This window comes from Rhodnius prolixus, unplaced genomic scaffold (genome assembly GCF_049639745.1).
Source record: "Rhodnius prolixus isolate KJV_2025 unplaced genomic scaffold, Rpr scaffold_9, whole genome shotgun sequence".
NCBI classification, from domain to species: Eukaryota; Metazoa; Arthropoda; class Insecta; order Hemiptera; family Reduviidae; genus Rhodnius; species Rhodnius prolixus.
In genome coordinates, this window is record NW_027411604.1 from 10,045,374 (window position 1) to 10,068,350 (window position 22,977).

The 22,977-nt window shown below is 37.1% G+C and overlaps 1 protein-coding gene across 8 annotated transcripts in view; it reads left to right on the forward strand.

The window, feature by feature from the left end:
- Positions 1-22,977, forward strand: part of Pkc53E (Protein C kinase 53E) — a 235,514-nt gene that overhangs the window by 62,062 nt on the left and 150,475 nt on the right. For all 8 annotated transcript variants that reach the window (XM_074128831.1, XM_074128830.1, XM_074128832.1 and 5 more), the window contains one exon: positions 11,053-11,084. In XM_074128831.1, coding sequence (XP_073984932.1) covers positions 11,053-11,084 — 32 coding nt within the window. Of the gene's footprint in view, positions 1-11,052; positions 11,085-22,977 lie in introns of those variants that run through there.

The window sequence follows — 22,977 nt, forward strand, 5'->3', positions numbered from 1 at the left end:
TCGTGCGGCTCTCAGAGATTGGATCTGGAGGGAGCACGAAAAGAACTGGGTGATGTGTCCTGGGGTTAAAACAGCAATACTATGATGCCTTGGCTGTGTAAGCAAAGAACCAAAGAGACCCTGTGTTTGGGTAGAAATCAGATTACTCTGATTACAGGTCTATTCACGGGGCATAGTAGGTTCAGGAAGCATCTGCACAAGGTGGGGCTTATTAGCTCGGAACCATTGTGCAGATTATGTTAGGAAGAGGAGGAAACGGCCTCTCAACTGCTGTTCGATTGCGTTGCAATTGAGCGTTTGCGCTATGAAACCTTTGGAACGCTGAGGCCGATGGAGATAGTAGCGCAAAAAGAACTAGTATGGAAAGTCCTCAACCTCTTTAGGAGGGGAGGGTTCGCCTACTAGAACTAAGAAGGGGCTGGCACAATAAGTCTTCTGTGGCTGCGGTGCCGTGGGGCGTAGGTCCCGTCCCATCTATTTCTAATCTAATCTAAGTGTGGGAAAAGAGGAGATCCTAAAACTTCTCATAAAGTAGTGCAAGAAATAGTATATGGTCGGGAGATACAAAATAAATACTGTTTTGGAGGCCAAAAAAACGGAAGTTATGGAGGAGATCTAAAAGGAAGTTCGCAAGTTTATGTGACGGAATAGTGATAGAAGAAGACATACAAGGGCGTTGTCTCTTGCAGATCCTGGCTTTTGCCACATTCACCTGGTTTTCAAATTAGTGAAGACTACGAATATGTCCTATAACTACGAAGGTCCTATAACCTTCAAAGGGAAATTATCCTACATAGTACAGCGGTGTAATTGCTTTTTTTTTTTTCTTTTTCTGTTAGTTTTAAGGAAGCTAAATAATGAGGGTCTCAGTGCTTCTGTACTAAGTGTTTCGATGTAGTAGTAGTAGCCTGAAGGGCAGTTATGTACTTTGGGCTGGTGTTGAAAGAGGGACGAAGAGGACATCTTTAGAACTGGATGACTAGATGAACAAGAGAGAAGCCATGTATAGTTTATGTTGAGAACTCATTGCTTTTAGGCGTTCGCAATTTTTTTTTTTTTTTTTTAAGCAAGCCAGCGCTTTTTGTAGCTAATGTTTTGGTTTAGCAACAAATCAAGATTAGTATTTTATAGTCTCCTACAGGAAGGAAGTATTGTAACGTGTTGTATTAAAAACAGTAAAAAAAGTGCAGTAACATGTTTGGTTTGAAACACTCTCATGATTCCTGATGTCGTGTTAGTTAGATATAAATATTACTTATAAACCTTAGGCTAGAGGATTAAGGATGCATGAAGGACGGATGTGATAGATACCAGATATATCCACAGTAGGATCAGAACCTTGGCCGAGCGGGGATAGTTAAAAATATATAATCATTATGGCTGTGGGTTCATTATTTTAGATCATATTTTTGATTTAAAATGAATTTAATTGGGTTCAAATTTTACTAATGAGGTAAAAATGTATTAAAAATAATATCTTAAAAAGAAAAAATACGTGCCAGCTGTTCCCGTAATATCGTGTAATTGGCCAAAAATCAGAAATCGTTGTTAATCGTAATAGAATATGTTCTCTGAATTTAGGAAATTACTTTGAAAACGATTCCTGCATTTTTAATCAATCAGTTTTATTTGCAAATAAAAAAAAATTTAGATTCTGTCGTTTCTAGATTTGGCATCGTTAATTGTAAATAATTCTAAATGGCAAATCTTCTTGAGATAATGAGTGGAATTGTACACATTCACTGGATACGTAATTTTCATTTGTAATCTGTTAAGGCAAAAACAATTGTACAATAATTCTGGTTAATAGGTGAATTGGGTGTTCTTGCCATGAGAATATTGTTTGTTAAGGCTCCAATAATGGCGTGAGAAAGGCTTGAAAAAATAATAACATAATTTTTTTTTGTTTTTATTAAAAATTATTATTATTATTATCTACTGTGAAATAGATAATAATAATAATAATAATAAAATAACACCTGTCCAATAAACATGGCGATAAAGATGACATAATACTGCCCATATATTGCGTTTACAATATATTTATTTGTTGGAATTCTTTTCTTTAATAAAACTAAAGTTTTTACACCAATATTTCTTTGCCGTTTTTTTCTTTTTAACAAAGTTAATGTTCTTTGTATAAGGACGATATTAACATTATATCGCTGGATTTGGAGCCTGCACTCGAGACACCAGCTGCTCTAAAATATATTTCGAGTTCAATCCGTGCAAAACTCGAAAAACATTTGTCGTTTGAACATTTTCTTTTGGTAACGAACCAAGCTGCACAATTTTGTAAATATATGCACGGCTAATATAGTTACTAAATAAGTAATTTATAATTTATGTAATAATGTAAATAGTTATAAATTTATGTATGGAATATAATACAAAAGGGAAAGGAACTTCTATCTAGGTACCTAATTAGGTTGGCCTTTGTCTTGGAACAAACTGTATTGTTTAGGGCAGTTAGGGCACCACCTTACTACCTGCATTGCTGTTAATAAGTCATTTTGGAATTTAATAAAACTTTTGTAGTTGGTATATTAACTTTTATGTACATATTTTGGTTGTACGTATATAGGTTCAGTTGTAGTATATGGGAATCGGTTCACGCGTTTAGGCGCTACGTTGTTTACAAAAAAGATAAGAAGAAGAGTTTTCGAAAATGTTTTTCCTCAGTTATAAAGAAGGACGATCAACTCCTTATAACTGACTTCAAACGTGGTCGTAGAGACACCGATGATGCAGAACGCAGTGGACGTCCAAATGAGGCGATAACACCAGAAAACATAAAAAAAATCCACAAAATCGTTTTGAATGATCGAAAAGTGAAGTTGTGTGAGTTAGCTGACATCGTAAAGATATTAAAAGAACGTGTTGCTTTTATATTGCATGAGCATCTGACTATGAGAAAGCTCTGTTGAAAGTGGGTGCCGCGTTTGCTCACTGTAGACCAAAAACAAGAAAGTGTTGATGATTCTGAGCAGTGTTTGGCCATGTTTAAACGTAACAAACCGGAATTTTTGCGTCGATATGTGACAATGGGTGAAACATGGATCCATCACTTCACTCCGGAATCAAAACGATCGTCATCTGAGTGGACAGCAACTGGTGAACCTCGTCCAAAGCGGCCGAAAGCACAGCAATCGGCTGGAAAGGTTATGGCCTCGGTATTTTGGGATGTGCGTGGTGTAATATTCATCGGCTATCTTGAGAAGGGAAATACCATCAACGTGAATATTATATAGCGAAATCGCTAAGAAACGACCGCATATGGCAAAGAAAAAAATTTTGTTTCATCAAGACAATGCACCGTGTCACAAGTCAATCAAAACAATGGCAAAACTACATGAATTGAACTTCGAATTGCTCCCACATCCACCGTATTCGCCAGATTTGGCTCCCAGCGACTACTGGCTGTTCGCAGACCTAAAAAAAAAATGCTCGCCGGTAAGAAATTTCGCTCGAATGAAGAGGTTATCGCTGTAACTGAGGCCCTCTTTTGAGGCAAAAGATAAATCGTTCTACAAAAGTGGTATTGAAATGTTAGAGCGGCGCTGGAATGATTGCGTTGTTCTTGATGGAAATTACGTTGATGAATAAAGCTAATTTTGAACAAAAAAAAAACGTGTTTTCTTTGTTAGGCCCGGGACTTTTCAGCCCATGTGTTACAACTGTCCTTCCGGTTTCATTCTCTTACGATAATTTTGAACGGAAGTCAACAGTTTTTAGAAGGAAATCTAACGACTCTCCTATTAGTGTTGTTAATTTGAAATATTCTAGAAATACATGATGACTATATATTTCTATTTGATCGCCCTGATATCTTACTACCTTCAGAGAATCAAGAATATGTAATTGTTTTTTTGAACCTCTGGGCAGTGCTCTTTATATTATATTGTCTAGGAATGTATCTCAGTACTGGAGCCAACTAATGTTTTGTGCGAATTATTAGTGTCAGAGTCATAGTTTAAGCGGTAAGGGAAGAGAGGTTTATTGTGAGTGATTAGACCAGTGAACCTGTGACGTCGGTTCGTTTCCTTCAACAGAATCATTTTTTTGTTGTGAGATATATAACACCGACTAACTTTTCTGCATAAATTCTGTTTAAATTACGGGTAGAGAGAGCCTATGGTTGTTTTCTCGCAACAGGATTTTGTAGTTTAAATTTTTTGAACAACATTGAAATATGTTCGACTAAACTTGGCCTTTTCATTTAATTTATTAAAGTGTAGCTAACATGAGTGGCGGGGAAGGGCTGATGTCTGCGTGCCTGTAGAATGGCGATAAGAATGCTAACAGCGCTCTGGCTCTGTGTTCGTTTGGATACCTATTTGTTTTAAGAGATATGCTACGGCAATAACAGTACCCCTGGCTTCCATTACTTCCTTTCTAGAAATTATGGGCATTCCCACACTGTTATAGGTATTATTTGATCCGCACATAAGGCATTTATAAAATATCTAAATTACTGTCATTAAAAAAACATTTGATTTTCAAAACTCTAGTATAAGTACTTATTATAATTTTCTAGATACCAACTATATTTTCGAATTCTGCATTTCAAAATAAAATTTATTATTATTATAGACTAATAATAACTAAGTAGTAGTATTTACTAGACTCAAAAGTCAAGCAATAACAAAACGTAGCGGAAATTTTTAACAGACTATTTGGACGACCCTCCAAATTGCCCATAGAACTCAAACGTTTAATACCACAACACTATTCTCAAACCTATGTGGACTTACGGACTAGAGCTGTGGGGTTCAGCCAAACCTACAGACATACAGACTGTACAGACATTCCAATCAAAACTCCTCCGACAGATAGCTGACGCTCCTTTCTACGTGACTAACCTAACTCTTCAAAACGACCTCAACATCACCTTCTTACACCAACTCGCTAAGACGAAATATCACAAGTACCATATTGCTCTTTCTACTTGCTCTAATTCTCTTGTACTGTCTCTCACTTCTTCTGACATCCCTAATACTCCTCGCCGACTGAATCGCCAGTGGCCCCGCGACTTCCTTTAGGCTGAAGACCTAAATTATTACTCTCTTCTCTCCTCCTCGTATCTCCTCCTCACATTCTCCTCTTCACATTCTCCTCTTCACATTCTCCTCTCTCCTATAGAGAGTGCTACCGCTGGGTAGCTTCTCTCCTCCTGCTATCCTCCCATACCAGTTCACCATATTCAGTCTTCATATTTACTTATTGTATACTGTGTACAGATTGTAAATAACAAAATAAATTTAAAAAAAAAATTAACAAGCGTCAACATTTTGAGGTTATTTGTGCTCTGGAGCTTTTTTACAGTGGACTGTAGCCCTCTGGAAAGATATTGTAAGTGCATTTTGTAAGTTACAACGCAGTTTAATTACAGTTACCACGGTAAGAAAAACTCTTGTGAGTGTACATACCAGGTTATCCCTTTATTTAACCTGAAAAAGTAAGCTTAAAATTCCAGAGATATTTGTTTGCCCAGCAATATGCAATAACCTGGCTTTCTCGCACTGCCTTCCCTAATACTTCACATAGGAACTCTTACTTCTTACCTGCCCATATTCCTCTTACAAACTATGTCGTCATCTCTTTTTTCTCTCTCTCTTTGCTTATTCCCACACTTCCCCCCAGGGTGTTGTAAATTGAAAAACTTTATCATTGGATTTCACCATCTCAAGACAACTTTTCCATATTTTACTCTTTGTCGCTATTTTATGTTTATATTTTATCAACTTTTCTATTCTTGTGTGCATATACGTATATACTCGTATGTGTGGGCTGTGTTTGAGTAAATATCTCAAAATCATCGCCGATAGGAAAGGTCGACTTTGTATGGAAGATGGAATATCAACGTCTGTGCCCATAAAATGGGTATCGATCTTTTTTACGGAAAATACGACCTTACTGAATAGTTACTTTTCTCTTTCCAGTTTTTCGCTAATTTCTACCCAAAAATGTGCTTTAAAGTTTGCACTTTATGAGCATAACTTCCTGTTTTTCTTACAGGAAGAACACAATGCCGAACTATTTCCAAATCATAGGAATTAACCCTTTTTTTATTATTATTTTTTCCCACGGCGCATCGACAGCTTATTAGCGCCGTCTCGTTACAAATAAACCTCTCGTGCTTGGGTGACACTCCTTCACCTTCCAGCTACATCCTTTACAGCTTCCGGATGGAAGCAGTATGGAGCCGAGGGACACTGGAGACTCTTCAACTCTCTGACCATCGACTCTAGTCGACGGAGAGTTACTGATATGTTGGCACCATCGTCTCTTTTCTTGTATGTTTTGGGTGGACCACATAATGAAGGGCTAGTCGCTCAAGATAAATAAATAACCCTTCCACCTAATCTAATATAATTCACTATTAATAGGGGGGGAAGTACTTTGCTATTATTATTATTAGCATCTGGATAAGGCGATCATTTGGAGAAGTGGACTTCTACCTTACCCAACTCGAGTGGGCATGACCTTTTTAGAGCATACCTCAAGAGGATGGGTAAGGAGGCCCAAGAAGACTGCATATATTGTCCAGAAGTGAGAGACGACGCCTACCACACCTTTTTTGTGTGTGAAAGGTGGGGTCGCCTCCGAAAAGATTTGAAGTCGATGGTCGGGCGGTTGACTCCTGAGGTGTTGGTGGAGGCGATGCTCTCTTGCAGAACTAATTGGTCGCTAGAGGCTGGTTTTGCAAGAGAAGGACTTGTCTCTAAAAAAAGGGACATGGAACAGCATTTGAGCAGGGTCCCCTGAGCAGAGGTAGGACTGAGGTCTAGCCTGATGTAATGCTGACATCACAGCGAATCCAGGCTAGATCCTGAAGTAGGGGGGGTGTTTTAGCCGGTAGGCCGTGAAGGAGTCCGGCAAAATGTGCGTAAGTTGCATTTCACCCCCACTTTAAAAGAAAGAAAGAAAAAATTATTATTGTGGGCGATTTTTCTTTTCAGCTGAGGCGTTCCTAAAAAATGCAAAGCGTTCGATTATAAGTTTAATGGAAATTATGCCGATTAAGAAAGCACTTAAAGGTTTCATAATCGTTGGTGATTAACTTAGTGATTACCGCAGAAAAACTTACGCAAAGCTTACCAGTGTAAGATAGAAAAAAGATGCTTCTGTTACTTCTTCAGCTCGCTCCTAGCAGGAATCCCCTTCCTTGAAGTCCCTCTTAGAAACTTGTATTTATTGGATATCTGGCACTCTTAAGGAGAAGCCATATGTGGATTAAATCAGAGACAAGAAAAGCATGTAATAGAAATACCGTGATTGCAACAATCTTTCCCTGGCTGTTGGTAGCGCAGAGGTGGATGGAACTGTCAGAAATAGATTTAGACGAAGAACACGTAGAGTAAGAAGCGAAATATTGGCAGGAAATGATGTTTTTTTCTGTATTCTGGTGGTACAATATTTAGGAGAAATAGGGGCTAATTCAACTGTATAGTCTTTCACAGCTTACTGTATACGCCCTCAATAGCCCTGCTCTATAGAATCTGATTGTTTTATGTGTGTGTGTTGTGTATTACATTAGGTAGGTGGTTGTATACACAAGGTAGAAGGGTCTTGGTATTATCGAGCTTACTCTCTGAAGGAGCCAATGAACAGCGAGAAATCCAGCGTGCTTACATTCTGATCATACCTTACCTCAGCAAATACTATTTCTCTCAGCAAACGTGATCTGCACAAAATTATCTAATTCCCTACATATTTTCTCCTTACCCTTCATGATGAAAACTTTATATTATCTGAGATTCAATATTTATACTTTATCTGTTTATTAAATTATGTAAATATTTTTTGTTGTGCAACTGAAAATTATATGAGGGTCGTTTGAAAAGTCCGTGCAAAAAATAAAAACTACTTAATTTTTTGGGGTAAACCTTTTTTATTTTTCAACATAGTCTCCTTTTAGGCTTATACACTTCGTCCAACGCTGCTCTAGTTTGTTGATTCCTTCCGAATAATAGGATTTGTCCAAGTCTGAAATATAGCCATTCGTTTCTGCAATCACCTCCTCGTTTGAATAAAATCTTTTTCCCGCCAGCCATTTCTTCATATTGGGGAACAAATAGTAGTCCGAGGGAGCCAAGTCTGAAGAATAGGGAGGGATGTGAAACTATTTGGAACCCTATTTCCATTAATTTTGCGACCACAACTGCTGAGGTGTAAGCTGGTGCGTTGTCGTGATGGAAAAGGACTTTTTTCTGGGCCAATCGTGGGCGTTTTTCTTGCAGCTCGGTTTTCAAACGGTCCAATAACGATGAATAATATGCACCTGTAATAGTTTTATCCTTTTCCAGATAGTCGATGAGGATCATTCCTTGCGAATCCCAAAAGACAGTCGCCATAATCTTTCCAGCCGAAGGAACGGTCTTCGCCTTTTTTGGCGCAGATTTTTCCTTGGTAACCCATTGTTTAGATTGTTCTTTGGTCTCAGGAGTGTAGTGATGTATCCATGTTTCATCCACAGTGACGAAACGACGCTTAAAGTCCTGCGGATTCTTCTGGAACAGCTGCAAACCGTCCTTGCAACACTTCACACGATTTCGTTTTTTGTCAAGCGTGAGCAATCGCGGCACCCATCTTGCGGATAGCTTTGTCATGTCCAAATGTTGATGCAAAATATTATGTACCCGTTCATTCGAGATGCCCACAGCACTAGCAATCTCACGCACCTTCACTCTTCTGTCATCCATCACCATATCATGGATTTTATCAATGATTTCTGGAGTAGTAATCTCAACAGGGCGTCCAGAACGTTCAGCGTCACTTTTGCCCATATGACCACTCCGAAAATTTTGAAACCACTTATAAACTGTTCTAATCGAAGATGCAGAGTCACCATAATGTTTATCAAGCTTCTCTTTAGTCTCCTGAGGCGTTTTGCCTTTCATAAAGTAGTGTTTAATCAACACACGAAATTCTTTTTCGTCCATTTTTTGAAAATCACTCGACTTCTTCGATTCAAACGAATGCCAATCACAAAGAAATAGACCGATCTGGCTGAAACTTGGTGTGTGTTCTTCCAAGAGATGCTACTAACTAAACATAACCTCGATACGCGCCAGTGGTGCTATCTCTCTGACTTTGCACGGACTTTTCAAACGACCCTCGTATAAAGAAAATTAATAGTAAAAAATTTTCCATTACGAATTTTTTCTAAAGCTTTCTTAGAAGATCTCTTTAAGGAAAGTGATATTAAGGTTCTTGTGAATCCGTTAGGTTTGATAAGGGAGCCTTAGCTGAGTGAGGTTAGGAATTGAAACATTTGGTTTAATCCATTTTTCGAGACCATTTGATATCCAAGTGGATTTGAAAATGGTAATTATGTATTAGTCGTTGGTTTTCTATTGGAAGTCGTGATCTGTAGTCTAGTAGTCGTTTGTTTCAACTATTTTTGCCTTTTGAATCTTTTGTGGGGATTCCATTTTATCCCACTGTAGAGGTTGTAGCGTACGACATCAGCTGTAGTACAAGAAGTAGAATTTGATTCTAGGAGAGAATAATTCCGTTTTAGGAGGAGTCATTTCTCAAGGAGTTTCCCTAAGATTGGAAGGAGACTTATATCTTAGGACAATAGGATGAAACGCTGTTTACTGGCTGGCTTATCAGGTTTTTTGAATCAGAATTATTTTGGAGAATTTACGTTGAGTTCGGAAAAAGTAACAATTGGAACTAGTTAATGACTTACGACTTCGTCATTTTTTTTGCAGTTAAACAAATTTTACTCGAGTAAAAGCAAATTCTGAATACAATTTATTGTAACGTGATCAGAATTTTGAACACTAAGTTTAACCACAAAGCCTCGCATCCACCAAATCTTCAAAGGGATTTTGTAGCATTGTTCTAGTATTTTTCCTTTTTTTTTTTAGGTGAAGAGTTTTCAAGTGATTATCAAGTGACTGTAGAAAGAATTTTTAATCGTCTTTTTAAGCCTCTTTTTAACTTGTCTGTAGGGGGATCCTTTTTGAGTCTTTTGTCCAAAGATAAAGTCTTACAGATACTTTTACTTGTTTAAAAATTGTGAACGTTATATTTCAATACTCGTATGCTGTCCTAACTACTTCTCAACTTGTAAGATAGGCAAAAATTAAAATCAAATAAAAGGGAAAAGGCATTCGGCTAAAAAATCACCACCTTATGTACAGCCCGAGATATATTTCTTTTGCCATTGAAATGTCTTTAATGTAACAACTGCTACAACAGTACCTTTATGTATTATACATACCCTATGCAGCAGAACATTTGCGCTTGATATCTTATACAGTGAAATAGATAACCTAACAAAACACACATGCACAATGTAGTAAAACGCATAAAATTTTATTTTTTTATAAAAACATATTCAGCACACATGTGCATAATATTATTTAGTTTGTATTTATAGACAATATCCATTTACGTCAAGTAGTTCAGTAAATGGGTGTACTTATTTATTTTGATTGGATTTTTATTTAAATTTTGCTTCTTTTTTTTTATTCTTAAATTCAATTTTGTTAAATTCAATTTATTTTAATCATAAAAATAAAGGGATGTAATAAATCTGAATATTACTATTTGAAATTTAAATATTAATAAATTATGACAATTTTGTAAACATGTATTTCCTATCAATTTGACTGGATTACATATTTAATTGGTTTTTATTGAGTTTTAGATTTCCAAAATTAATGTATCCCAATTTACTCCTACAGCTTACAGAAATTTACTGCTATTTTGATACCTTATTCTGAATAGAAATTTGAAAATAATATACTTATTAATTTTTTTTTTTTTTTTTTTTTTTTTGGCGCATCAACAGCTGAGGTTATTAGCGCCCGGAGCTTTTTCCAGTGCACTGCCGGCCTCCGGACAGTGTTCTCTCGATACAGACAACACTGTCCATCACCGGACAGTGAGCTGTAAGAAGCTCCTAGGAAGAGAAAATCTAAGGGTCAGCTGCTGGATTCGAACCCGGGACCTCCGCGTGGGAGTCCAGTATGCTAACCTCATAGCTAATCCCTTCCCTAATATACTTATTAATATTTTTCTTTCTGTTTGCAGGGGTTTTGGAAAACAGGGATTCCAGTGTCAAGGTATGTCCCCTGTTTAAAATTTTATTTTTCAAAATTATTAAATTTTATTCATTTGTTTTTGAATGGAAACAAAAAATTATTGTCTTGTAAATGGCGAGACATTTCTAATTAATGATTCATTGAATACTATACATACAATTAATACAATTTTACTGATGCAAGTATCTAGAATCTAGTCGAAATGTAGAATTGAGAATTTGGTGCGGTCATTCATGTTTTGAGAGTTTCGAAATTTTATTAAGAATTTTATGAGGTTTTAGTCAAATCCTCACAACGGAAGTGCGATTTTATTTCTAATAAATAATTTTTATTACGATATTGACAACTTCAAAGATGTATTCGTAAAAAAAAAAAATAATGTACCCAGGAATAACTGGGGCCTAATGGCGCTTTATGTTTTAGGCTAGTAAAGTAAAGTAAAAGTAAAGTAATCGCCTATTTTTTCAGGCGGGGCTTAACTACCAACTACCAAGGCATCGTGGACGGAGGCGACTAGCAAACATACTTTACTGTAAATTTCTTTTATTAATCATTAAATAAAATCCAAGGCCTATAGACCGGGGAATCGAACCCAGTACCACAATACATATTAGCTTTACTGGTTTCGCCTCTAACCGCTCAGCTACCGTGGCGCCTCTTTTAGGCTAGTACAGTACTAGGCAGATTTATGGAGGCAATTTAGCCAAACGGATTTGGATTATCGTGATTAGCCGAGAAATGACAAGCTGTGTTTATAAAACACTTAAGTAAGATCTCCGATGTGTTGGTTGAGTGAACTTCGATTAGGTCTTTTGCCAGGATACCCAGTTATTCTCTTGTATGAGGGCAATCCCTGGTGACAAAACTTATTCTGCGACAAGCGTGTACATATTTAAAGATAACCATATGGAAGACACAGTTCTTTCTTGTCTAGAGTGGAAGGCTAATTATTGGTGGACTCCTATTTCTACAACCAGTGAACGGAAATATTCCAGTATGGATTTGGTGTTGTGGTTACGAATGTAGGTTAGTAAAAGGAAGTTCCTCGGTTCAGCGTGTAACCACTTAATTATTTAATGATTGATATTAATAGTAAAATATGAACTTCCGTTTCCCGTCCTGACACTAAACTAGGAGCTGGAAATTAAGCCCCGCCTGACATAGGCTACTGCTTCACTTCGCATTCCCAATGGAAGTGACCCTGACAAACCCTAGAACATTCTCAGGTGATGAGACAACTCAGGTTCCCTCACTGAATCGATTCATTTCAGTTTTTTTTGAGATATTCTCGAGATTTAATTTTATTGTGCTTAAAAAGATTATTTGAAATGTATTCTAGATCGAATTCAATTCACTTCTAGGCGATGGTTGGTTTTCGTATACATTCTGAACGCGTTGATGAGTTAATTGAATTTAGGATTGCATCCAGTGGAGGGATACAGAAACTAAATTAGTCCCCAATTTTAAAAGATAGACCCTCAAAATATAAATAAATTTTTGGCTTAAAAAAAATTGCGATGTTACTTTATTAGCAAGCGTTTTAACAAAAACCGTCAAAGACACTCCTCCATTTTTCTGTTGTTTGTTCCCTTGTTTTGAAGTTCAGTGACAAGAGGCAGTTTTATCAAAGCCCTTAATGTATCATACACGGCCATGTATAAATGTATAAAGCTAACAATATAGACAAAAAGATGCGTTTACATATACAAGCGTTTTTAGATATATACACATAAAACTCATGCTAGCGTCATGTATCATGAAAGAAAATGATTGAAGAGTAACGCTGCGGGTAGAGCAGCATTTTTTGTTTGTTTAAAACGTAAAGGAACGGAAGGTTCTGATAATTAAATAACCTTCTTTATTTTTCATTCATTCTTTCTCGTTTTTTTCTCAATTTTTCTCGGAAACTTTTGCGTCATGTTTTTTTCGCATTTCTCTATATTCTGATTTACAATATTTTCCTCATTATAGAGCTGTCAGAGCTTACAAAAATCACTGGCCAAACAAAACCCAGAATCAGATGTCAATAGTTCTTTATCCTAATCGTTCTAGGCGATTTATTATGGCGACAATTTCATTGGCAAACTCAACGACCAATCAATTAGCACTATTTCAGTTATTTATTGTGACATTAATTCCCAGATCACCTTCTCGGATAGCCAGCCAGACAATCGTTCAAGCTTTCAGTCCCCTAATGAAATCAACCCAAGGCTAGTGAGGAACAATGTAGAAATCCTGACTAGAATAGGACCAAAATAAAGGTCTTTCTTTCGTCTCAGTAACCAGTAATTAAGGATATGGTGTCCTGGTATGGCGTTGTTTTCAACCATCAAAGAGCGGAGATCTGTTAGAGAACCCTAGAAACTTTATCAACAATTTCTCTCCCAAACTGAATGCGGCATTACTACCAGAGCGGCGGGCTATTCCAGATGACCATAGGCTTAGTAATGGTCCATTGTAGATTAAAGAAACACACGCACGAGTCTGATAAGATAACTGCGCAGGTACTGTTGGGATGAAGAGGGATTGCGACATTAATTACCCTAAGACTTCTTAACCAGTTATGCGTGGAATTTAGTTTTTAAAAAACCACCCTCAGTGTGCGGAATTAAAACCAGACAATGTCGAACGCAGGGCAAAACAAACAAAAGTTTACAACGTCATAATAGTCACTGCAAGCGACTTTTTCTGCAATCTCTGGGGCTTGAGATTACAGAGCATTCTGTGCTCATTCAAAATCTTGCACCGCTTCACGTATGCTTTGCTCTAGTTAACTAGAGTCGCAAGAGTTTTTACAAGGAAGAAAAGAGCTTTGAATTCTGTACAAAATTAAATCATGCTCGTACTGAGAGGTCTGAATCTCTATCTAAGGTAAAAACGGGCATTGCACAAGGGTTGAGAGCTTCTATTGTGTAATTTCCAATCTCTAATGCGGAGACCAAACATGTACCTACCACTTATCATTTGGCTGACTCCCACCGCAATTCTATTGGTAAGATAAAGGAAACAGCCCACCAAATAATATTCTTATTGTATTTTATTAAAATTTCGAGTTTTTATAGTTAATGGCAATTTTATATTTTTCACAACGAGTATACACCGTAATAGAGATTTAGTTTGTCGTGTATTTACGTCAAACACGCTTAACTGGTTAAATGAAAAACCCACCGGCTTCATTCTTTGAACAGGAACCTCTAACTAAATTCCTGAGCCTAATTTAAACGGCCAAAACTGTAAGAGATACTCTTAAATTGCGGATGTCATAATTGCCCATCTAGGTGGCGGTTCGTTGCACAGGCTTTCTGGCCAACTCTATATAATCCAATCTGTAGCCTACTTTCTCAGCTGAAGCTACATGAACTGATAGCCTATACTAGAACTCTGAAATAGATTACACTCTTTCAAAGTTAATCTTCCACATTTCAATAGCATGATATGAAATATCAGAATGTCACACTCTGTTGAGCATTACATCCAACAAAAATAGAGATTTATGGGAAATAAATTTGATTTTCACACTTTAATTTTCTCGTTTTCTTCATTCTTCTTCCAAAAAAGTTTTCCTATTTCCGTTACCTGATTTTTCTTTTTTTAATAAAATAAATTAAAACGCCAAAAACGAGAAGATACTGGCAATGTTTTAATTATTAATATTATTACTATTTTAGATCAGTATTTATTAGAGAAATTTCTGTTCAACCATTCTTGTAGTTGTTTCTGCAAAATGGCTAACTAGAACCACAAGTCCATGACCCGTATTCAAGGATTAAATTAATCGTTTAATATATTTATTAGGCAAATGCGTGTGACATGCTACAACCAGCTGGGCGTGCGAGTCTATAGTTGTTTATATACTTATTAATAGAGCAATAAAACATGGACGGTGTATTTCGTACGCTGGGTTATTAGCTTCTTCCGTTAGTGGTCCCAATGTTAGATAGGCCGGGTGGCTGTTGTCAAATCGTTTACCATCATCTATTATTTGATTGTTGTGTACCACAAATCGTTCTAAACTAACAGGTAGTTTAGGTGCTAGCTGTGTTTAAATTAAAATCTTACTAAAAATGTTGAAACGTTTTACATTTCTAGGGTTTAATAGTTAGGATTGGGATTTGGCCCTTCCGGTACTTCAGGTTTAGCTTGGGTTTTATCCTTTACCACAGGTAATTAATAGCGGGGGCGGAGTGCCTATAGAATATGGGGGATGCAGATTGTAAAACACAGAATTAAGTCATTATAATGCTAATTGTAACAAACCAACTTTTCTAAAGCTCTCTTTTTTTGATAAGAAAATCCATTCGTATTTCTCTTTCAGTATGAGTCGAAAAAACACGGCCAGTGCCTTTTTTTTTTGGCAAGAAATCCCTTAAAATCCGGAATAAATACAATTCGCAATCCTTAGTCTGGCCAATCAAAATTTATGACCTGTTTCTTTTAACAAAACTTATGCCCTGTCTAAACCCAAGAAAGCACCAAATGTAATAACCTTCTTTTAATCAGATATTTAATCATAATCCGAGAAAATGGATTATTAAAAAATTATCACCCCCGAACCTCCCTCTGGACATTATCACGCCAACTCTGACTGGATCTAATCATCTCCTAATTCCATTCAGACTCCTCCATTTGCGCGCCACATTCCTGTCCACAATTAATGAAGTTCATTCAATTTTCGTTCCCTAATACTTTTCTCGCGCTCAGAGAGCATTCATTCATTCTTCTTCTGTATTCATTCATCTTTGCAACCTCCATTACTAATATTCTTAGCTTGAATGATGGTAGTTTTGTAGATTGTTCTAGACGGGCGGTTCCACCAAAAAGGGGAAGAAACGCAGGCAATCCAAAATGCCCATTGTTCCCCGCCCACCCATCATCTCATAAGAGATATCGGGGCTTTAAAACAACAAATCCAGCTAAAGTTTGCGAGTTGCCAATACAATAAACTAATAAAGTAGTAACAGGACACTAGGGAGCATGACGACTCAATCGCCCAGTGCACTGAATAAACCTAGTGAGTTCTGGTAAAGATTACCTCATGCCACAATCTCCGTTAGGGAAACATTTAACCTCCCCGAAGACGATGAATCTAGTTTTAGTTTTAGAATAAACTGGACACACCTCAACAAAGTGCCGCACAGTTTCATTGGACTCACCACAGCCGGCGTAAATTGGCGACTGGGTAAGGCCGCATTTGAAAAGATGATACGCTAAATTCGCATGCCTTACACAACACCTGAACCAACTGGCGGATCCGGGACCTGCTAAAACCATCTATAGCCGTTTTTGACACGGCCAAGAATTTTCTTAGCCTGACGGCAATCAGCTCGGGATCTCCACCGATTTTCCTTTAAAATCCACTGCTCCACCTCTGTTCTACAACGTCGATAGGATATAGGGATAATGGGGCTGAGGAGTAATTGCTATCAACGCAGCTCCTTCCTTTGCTGTTTTATCAGCAAGTTCCTTACCCGGAATTCCGGAGTGACCAGGGGCCCAAGCAACCGAAAGAGCAGTATTCAAAGCTCCTGAGAGGGTCCGATATGTTCACGTACACCTTTATATTGATGTCCTAATGGACGGAAACTTTGAAAGACGATAGTGTAATTTACAATTGCAATTATGGCCGCCTTAACAGGAAGTCATATTTGTGTTCCATGCCAGACTAAATTCCATCTTTAGATTTTCTGTATATGGCGCTCAGAAATAAAACTAATCTCAGGCAATAGAGCCTGAGCAGTCAGAGCTAATTACGCACTAGTAATGTAGTTGTACATTAAATTAAATGAGCCAAGTTAATAGTTTACAAGCTATAATCATGGAACACTAGATCCGTTCCTTACGTTTTAGTAAGGCCCGTTATATTTATAGTCTGTTTGCGAATTGATCTGTTTGAACATTTAAACACAACGCTCTCCTTTAACATTGCTTGCTTTGTGTACTGTTTTGTGTATTTATGTTATTTTGTTTTGCTTTGATTTAGAATTTATATTTTGTTCCATTATATTCCTTTTTACTTCTCACATATCGGTGAATCATCTATTTAATTTTATAAGAAGAAAATTTGTAAAAGTCATCAATGTCGCTTGTAAGATAAATTATACTATTCTTCCATCTTTTTAAAATAATTCTATTAGTTTCATTACTTATCTTAAACCCTTTTTAAGATGTGGTTACTGCACAGTTCTGGATAAAATCCAACAATATCAGCTATTTGTTTATTAAATTAAATTCTACCCTAAAATGATGCTTTTAATGGCGTTATATTGTTCTTTTAAAGTTAAAAATACTAGAATGCAAAATTTTATTGACTTTTTTTTGGTAAATGCACTGATTCTAGTGGTAATTGTTGCAAGTTGGAAGTAGATAGTGGGTATATTACTCTGTGACAATTTTATTTTTAATGATCAAAGTTTATTTATCAAGAAAGATGTTCTGCAATGGGTAGAAAGTCTTTTGATGGGGTTTTTTGGTACTTTTAGTACCCAGCATTACGAGGGTCGTTTGAAAAGTCAGTGCAAAAATAAAAACTACTTAATTTTTGGGGGTAAACCTTTTTTATTTTTCCTTTTAGGCTTATACACTTCGTCCAACGCTGCTCTAGTTTGTTCATCCCTTCCGAATAATAGGATTTGTCCAAGTCTGAAAAATAGCCATTCGTTTCTGCAATCACCTCCTCGTTTGAATAAAATCTTTTTCCCGCCAGCCATTTCTTCATATTGGGGAACAAATAGTAGTCCGAGGGAGCCAAGTCTGGAGAATAGGGGGGATGTGAAACGAGTTGGAACCCTATTTCCATTAATTTTGCCCCCACAACTGCTGAGGTGTGAGCTGGTACGTTGTCGTGATGGAAAAGGACTTTTTTCTGGGCCAATCGTGGGCGTTTTTCTTGCAGCTCGGTTTTCAAACGGTCCAATAACGATGAATAATATGCACCTGTAATAGTTTTACCCTTTTCCAGATAGTCGATGAGGATTATTCCTTGCGAATCCCAAAAGACAGTCGCCATAATCTTTCCGGCCGAAGGAACGGTCTTCGCCTTTTTTGGCGCAGATTCCCCCTTGGTAACCCATTGTTTAGATTGTTCTTTGGTCTCAGGAGTGTAGTGATGTATCCATGTTTCATCCGCAGTGACGAAACGACGCTTAAAGTCCTGCGGATTCTTCTGGAACAGCTGCAAACCGTCCTTGCAACACTTCACACGATTTCGTTTTTGGTCAAGCGTGAGCAATCGCGGCACCCATCTTGCGGATAGCTTTGTCATGTCCAAATGTTGATGCAAAATATTATGTACCCGTTCATTCGAGATGCCCACAGCACTAGCAATCTCACGCCCTTCACTCTTCTGACATCCATCACCATATCATGGATTTTATCAATGATTTCTGGAGTAGTAACCTGAACAGGGCGTCCAGAACGTTCAGCGTCACTTGTGCACATATGGCCACTCCGAAAATTTTGAAACCACTTATAAACTGTTCTAATCGAAGGTGCAGAGTCACCATAATGTTTATCAAGCTTCTCTTTAGTCTCCTGAGGCGTTTTGCCTTTCATAAAGTAGTGTTTAATCAACACACGAAATTCTTTTTCGTCCATTTTTTGAAAATCACTCGACTTCCTCGATTCAAACGAATGCCAAACACAAAGAAATAGACCGATCTGGCTGAAACTTGGTGTGTGTTCTTCCAAGAGATGCTACTAACTAAACATAACCTCGATACGCGCCAGTGGTGCTATCTCTCTGACTTTGCACGGACTTTTCAAACGACCCTCGTATAGATGCTTCTGGAAATTTACTGCATAATTTGTATAAATACTGTGGAAATACGTAATAATGTAAAAAAAGTAGATAATGAAGGGAATACCAAAAAGGAAATTAACTAGCATAGTAGCAGTTGCGGAAGAAACCCTTAATTCACAAACTACAACTGAAAGTCTAAAATTATGGCTGATCTAAGGAGTATGCCCTTGCGAATAGTTCTAACTTCTTTACTAAGCCGAGTTAATGGTAAGGGGATGTAAACCATGTTGGGATCTTGGGTGTCCGGCATTAGAAGATGTAAGAAGTATCGACTACCTTGACACGTGTAAGGGTCTGAGTTGGAGGCGCGAAGTGGAACCTTACATCAGGATCATGAACCCCTCACTCCTACAAGCAGGATGTAGATTAGGAAATAATGATGGGGAATGAAGTTATGGTTTTTAGAAGAGTACCTGCATCCAAGAGGCTAAAATGATTGTCATGTCAAACTTCCAAATTATTGTCTTTTTTTTTTTCTGATATATAGAAGATAATGAGCAAAAGATGTGAAAGAGCCATCTGGCAGTAATGATGAACGCTTGGTTGGTACACGTGCTCGAGAAAAGGAGGAAGAAAATGAAGCGTGATGAAAAGAAAGAGCATGGAATGGACAGAAATATTCTGGACTCAAAGGAGGTCAAAGCACTTATACGGGATAGGCATTTCAAGAGATGGGCATAGAAAGATTATCTTTTGGGTAGTTATGGACAGTGATCTAAGTAAGAAAGGCGGCAGCTCTTGAGGTAAACTGTAAGGATGAGGTTCTAAGGCTTTAAAGGGATGGTCAACTATAACAGGGGCAAGAGATCGTAAAAACAGGAGAGAAGCCTTATTTCATAAAGGCTGAAGGAAACCATTACATGGTGGAAATCTTCAGAAGGAAAAAAATGAACAGAAGTGTGGTGCAGTAAAGGTGCAGGATGTCCTTAAAATAATAGTGACGTGCCTCCTACAAGTTAGGTGTATTAATTTTTAGGTACAGTCCATTGTTGCCTCCGGATGAAATAGTTCAGTACTTTTCTTAAGTTTTCTAAATGCTATCAGAATTGAGTTATAAAACATTATCTCTCCTACAAGTGAACTGAACCAGGTAGTAACACTGAGGAAAGATAGTTGTAGACAGAGTTTTGTTTTGTGGGAATTTGGAAGTGGGCATAGCATTAGCGAAGCGCCCCTAAAGCGGTTACTGTGCTGTTGTGACCTACTTTAATAGCCAAAACAACAAAGAGGGGCCGCCAGAGGCGGATGGTAGACAGAGGAGGTGGTGGCAACGTAGAGGCGCTCCAACCTACTAGGTGAGAAGCAGGAACCCATACACGCAACGGTGAATTTACACTTAGCTTACGATCACAATGAACAAGTTCAGAATGGCAGCCATGCCATTTAGCTGTTCACCACCACCGCTGGTCTTAGCGTTCTCCATCTCTCTCTACATGATCAGCATTATTACCATTCTCCAGTGAGTTTTCTCTACGTTTCTCTCAGAGGTGATTCTGTGAATTACGGCGCTAGTCTAAATAGCATAAGACACCTGTAATCGTTACAGGTAATTAGGTGTAACTTTTGCAAATTATTATTTAGATATTGATGAATGGGGCTGATGCGATTTTGAAGTTATCCTTAATTAAGGTAGATATGGAATTTGATTAAATTAATGTACTAAATTATTATGTTCACCGAACTACACTAATGTAAAGAATAAATTATTGACAATAAATACAATGGAATAGAATAGAAAAGAAATTTATTATTCTGGGACAATTGTCACCTAAGAATAAATACAGATACAATTAGAGGCCTTAATGGTTTGGCGTGTGATTAAACAGAAATATACGTAAGTATTTACAAAAAGTGAAAATCAAAATAACTATAGAAATTAAGGAAATAAATTAAAACAATTCTCATATACAGACATAAAAAAGAAGCTGGACCTACTATATCTGTATTGTATAAATAACGAATTAACGGTGAATGTTAACAAAACAAAAATTCTAAAATTAGGTTTAGGAAGGGAACCCAAAAAACAAAGGAAATTTTATTTAAATAATCAAGAAATAGAAAAAGTAAAACAATTCGACTACTTAGGTATAACTTTTTCTCGGCCTGGGCAATTTAACGATACTGTATCTTCCTCGATCGCCAAAGCGAATGCAGCAACAGGAACAGCGATAAACATTCTTTGCAAGGGAAAATCTAACTCCTGGAAGTCTAGAACGTATTTATTTCAGTCTTTAGTGAAAAGCTGTTTACTATATTGTTGTCCTGTATGGGCATTGAGGCATGGCGATCAATTGGAAAAAGTACAAATGAATTATTATAAACGTTTACTGTGTCTCCCGCGGACCACACCAAATCACTTAATTAGATTGGAGACTGACCAGTTAAAACTTTCATTTAATATTTTAAAATCAACTCTTCATTGGATGTTTAAGATCAGCAATTCAGCCGAAAATAGTTTTCTATATCTCTGTTTTGCGACCCTTGTGAATTATAGTGTACTTAAACCAGGGGAGATCAAATATAATTGGTTTTCACAAGCCAAGGAATGTCTGAAATGCATTAGTATAGACGATTTAGGTCCTTTACAGGAGTTGGTCAGAGTTAAGAGAAACATTAAAATAACTTTAGAAAGATACAAAAATTATTTAATTCAAGCCGATTTAGAAAGAGTCTTAAAGTCATCTTTTAATATATTTTGGAATAATGCAGTATTGTTGAATGAAACTCAGAAATATCTTCAGAGCTCTATTCCTTTCAAATTTATCAAAATTTACGCCCAAATAAGACTTTCTGGCCCTTATTTTATCAAACTTACACTTAATAAAATTACCTATAAAATTAATCCAAAAAACCTTTGCCTTTTATGTAATTTAAACGAACCTGAAACTTTAACACATATATTTATAAAGTGTCCATTATACAAGCTATTTAGAAAGCAATTAAATATAACTGCAGAAAACGATGCCAGTTCTGAATTTACAAATCTGTTTTTTAATACTCCTTTTGAACATACAATATATCGTATCTATAAGTTTCTTGAAAATGTATTGAAATTAAGAGCCTTTGTTCTAAATGAGTGATCAGTTATAATTTCTTTTTGATATGGTCTAAGTTTCTGTTTATTTAATTTTATTTAATTTATTTTAAGTTTCCGGCTTTTGGTTTTTTGTGTTGTGATTAATATATTATATTAGGAATATTTGTCATAGTACTAAGTAGCAGAACTCCATTTGTAACAGGTTTTACCTTTGTACAAATTTGAATAAATAAATAATTAAAATTCCGGAGAAAGCTGGATAGAAAGGAGATAACTGAATAGACGGGATTTAAAGATAGAAAGGGCAGAAGCATGGCGGACAGATGGTGGCAAAGTGTTCCAGAGAGTGGTAGCATGTATAAGAAAGAATTTGTCAAAGGATGAGGTACGGTGTGAGGGAATATAGAGCATCAAAGGAACGAGATCTAGTATTACGGGAATGGATCCCGAGGATTTGAACTTAAAGAGTTGGAAAAATATAGGATGGCCTTTGAGACTGGATGACTTGAAAAAGGAAAGAAGCCAAAAAATACTGGCAGCGATAGACAGGAAAAAGCCACTTCAACTCATCGTAGCAGTGCGAAATGCGAGAGTCTCTGGAAATGCTGAAAATAAATCTTATAAAGCAGTTCATGAGACGCTTAAGCTTAGCTTCAATATCACCAGAAAGACCGCCCCATACACTAAGCAACTAAGAGAGGAAACTAGGAGTTGCCGGTCCTTAATTGGGAAAAAGGTGACGGGAACTATTAAACTGCTTTAGGATATGGATGGAACGACGAGAGATTTGGGAAACATGGTTTTTTCCGGGATAGGTTTTGGTCAAAAGTGACACCAAGGTTTTTCACAGAGGGACAATATTTTATTGGGATATTATAGAGGGAAAGATTAGGAAGAGGAGCCAATGATTTAAGGAGTGGGTTGGAGCCAATGCTTGGTCTTTTCTTCATTCAAAGTAAGCTCATTGTTCGTGGCCCATGTGTGAAAGAAGGTAGCCACGGTAGCTGAACGGTTAGAGGAGAGACTTGTAAAGCTAATATGTATTGTGGTACTACTGGGTTCGATTCCCGGTCTTAGGC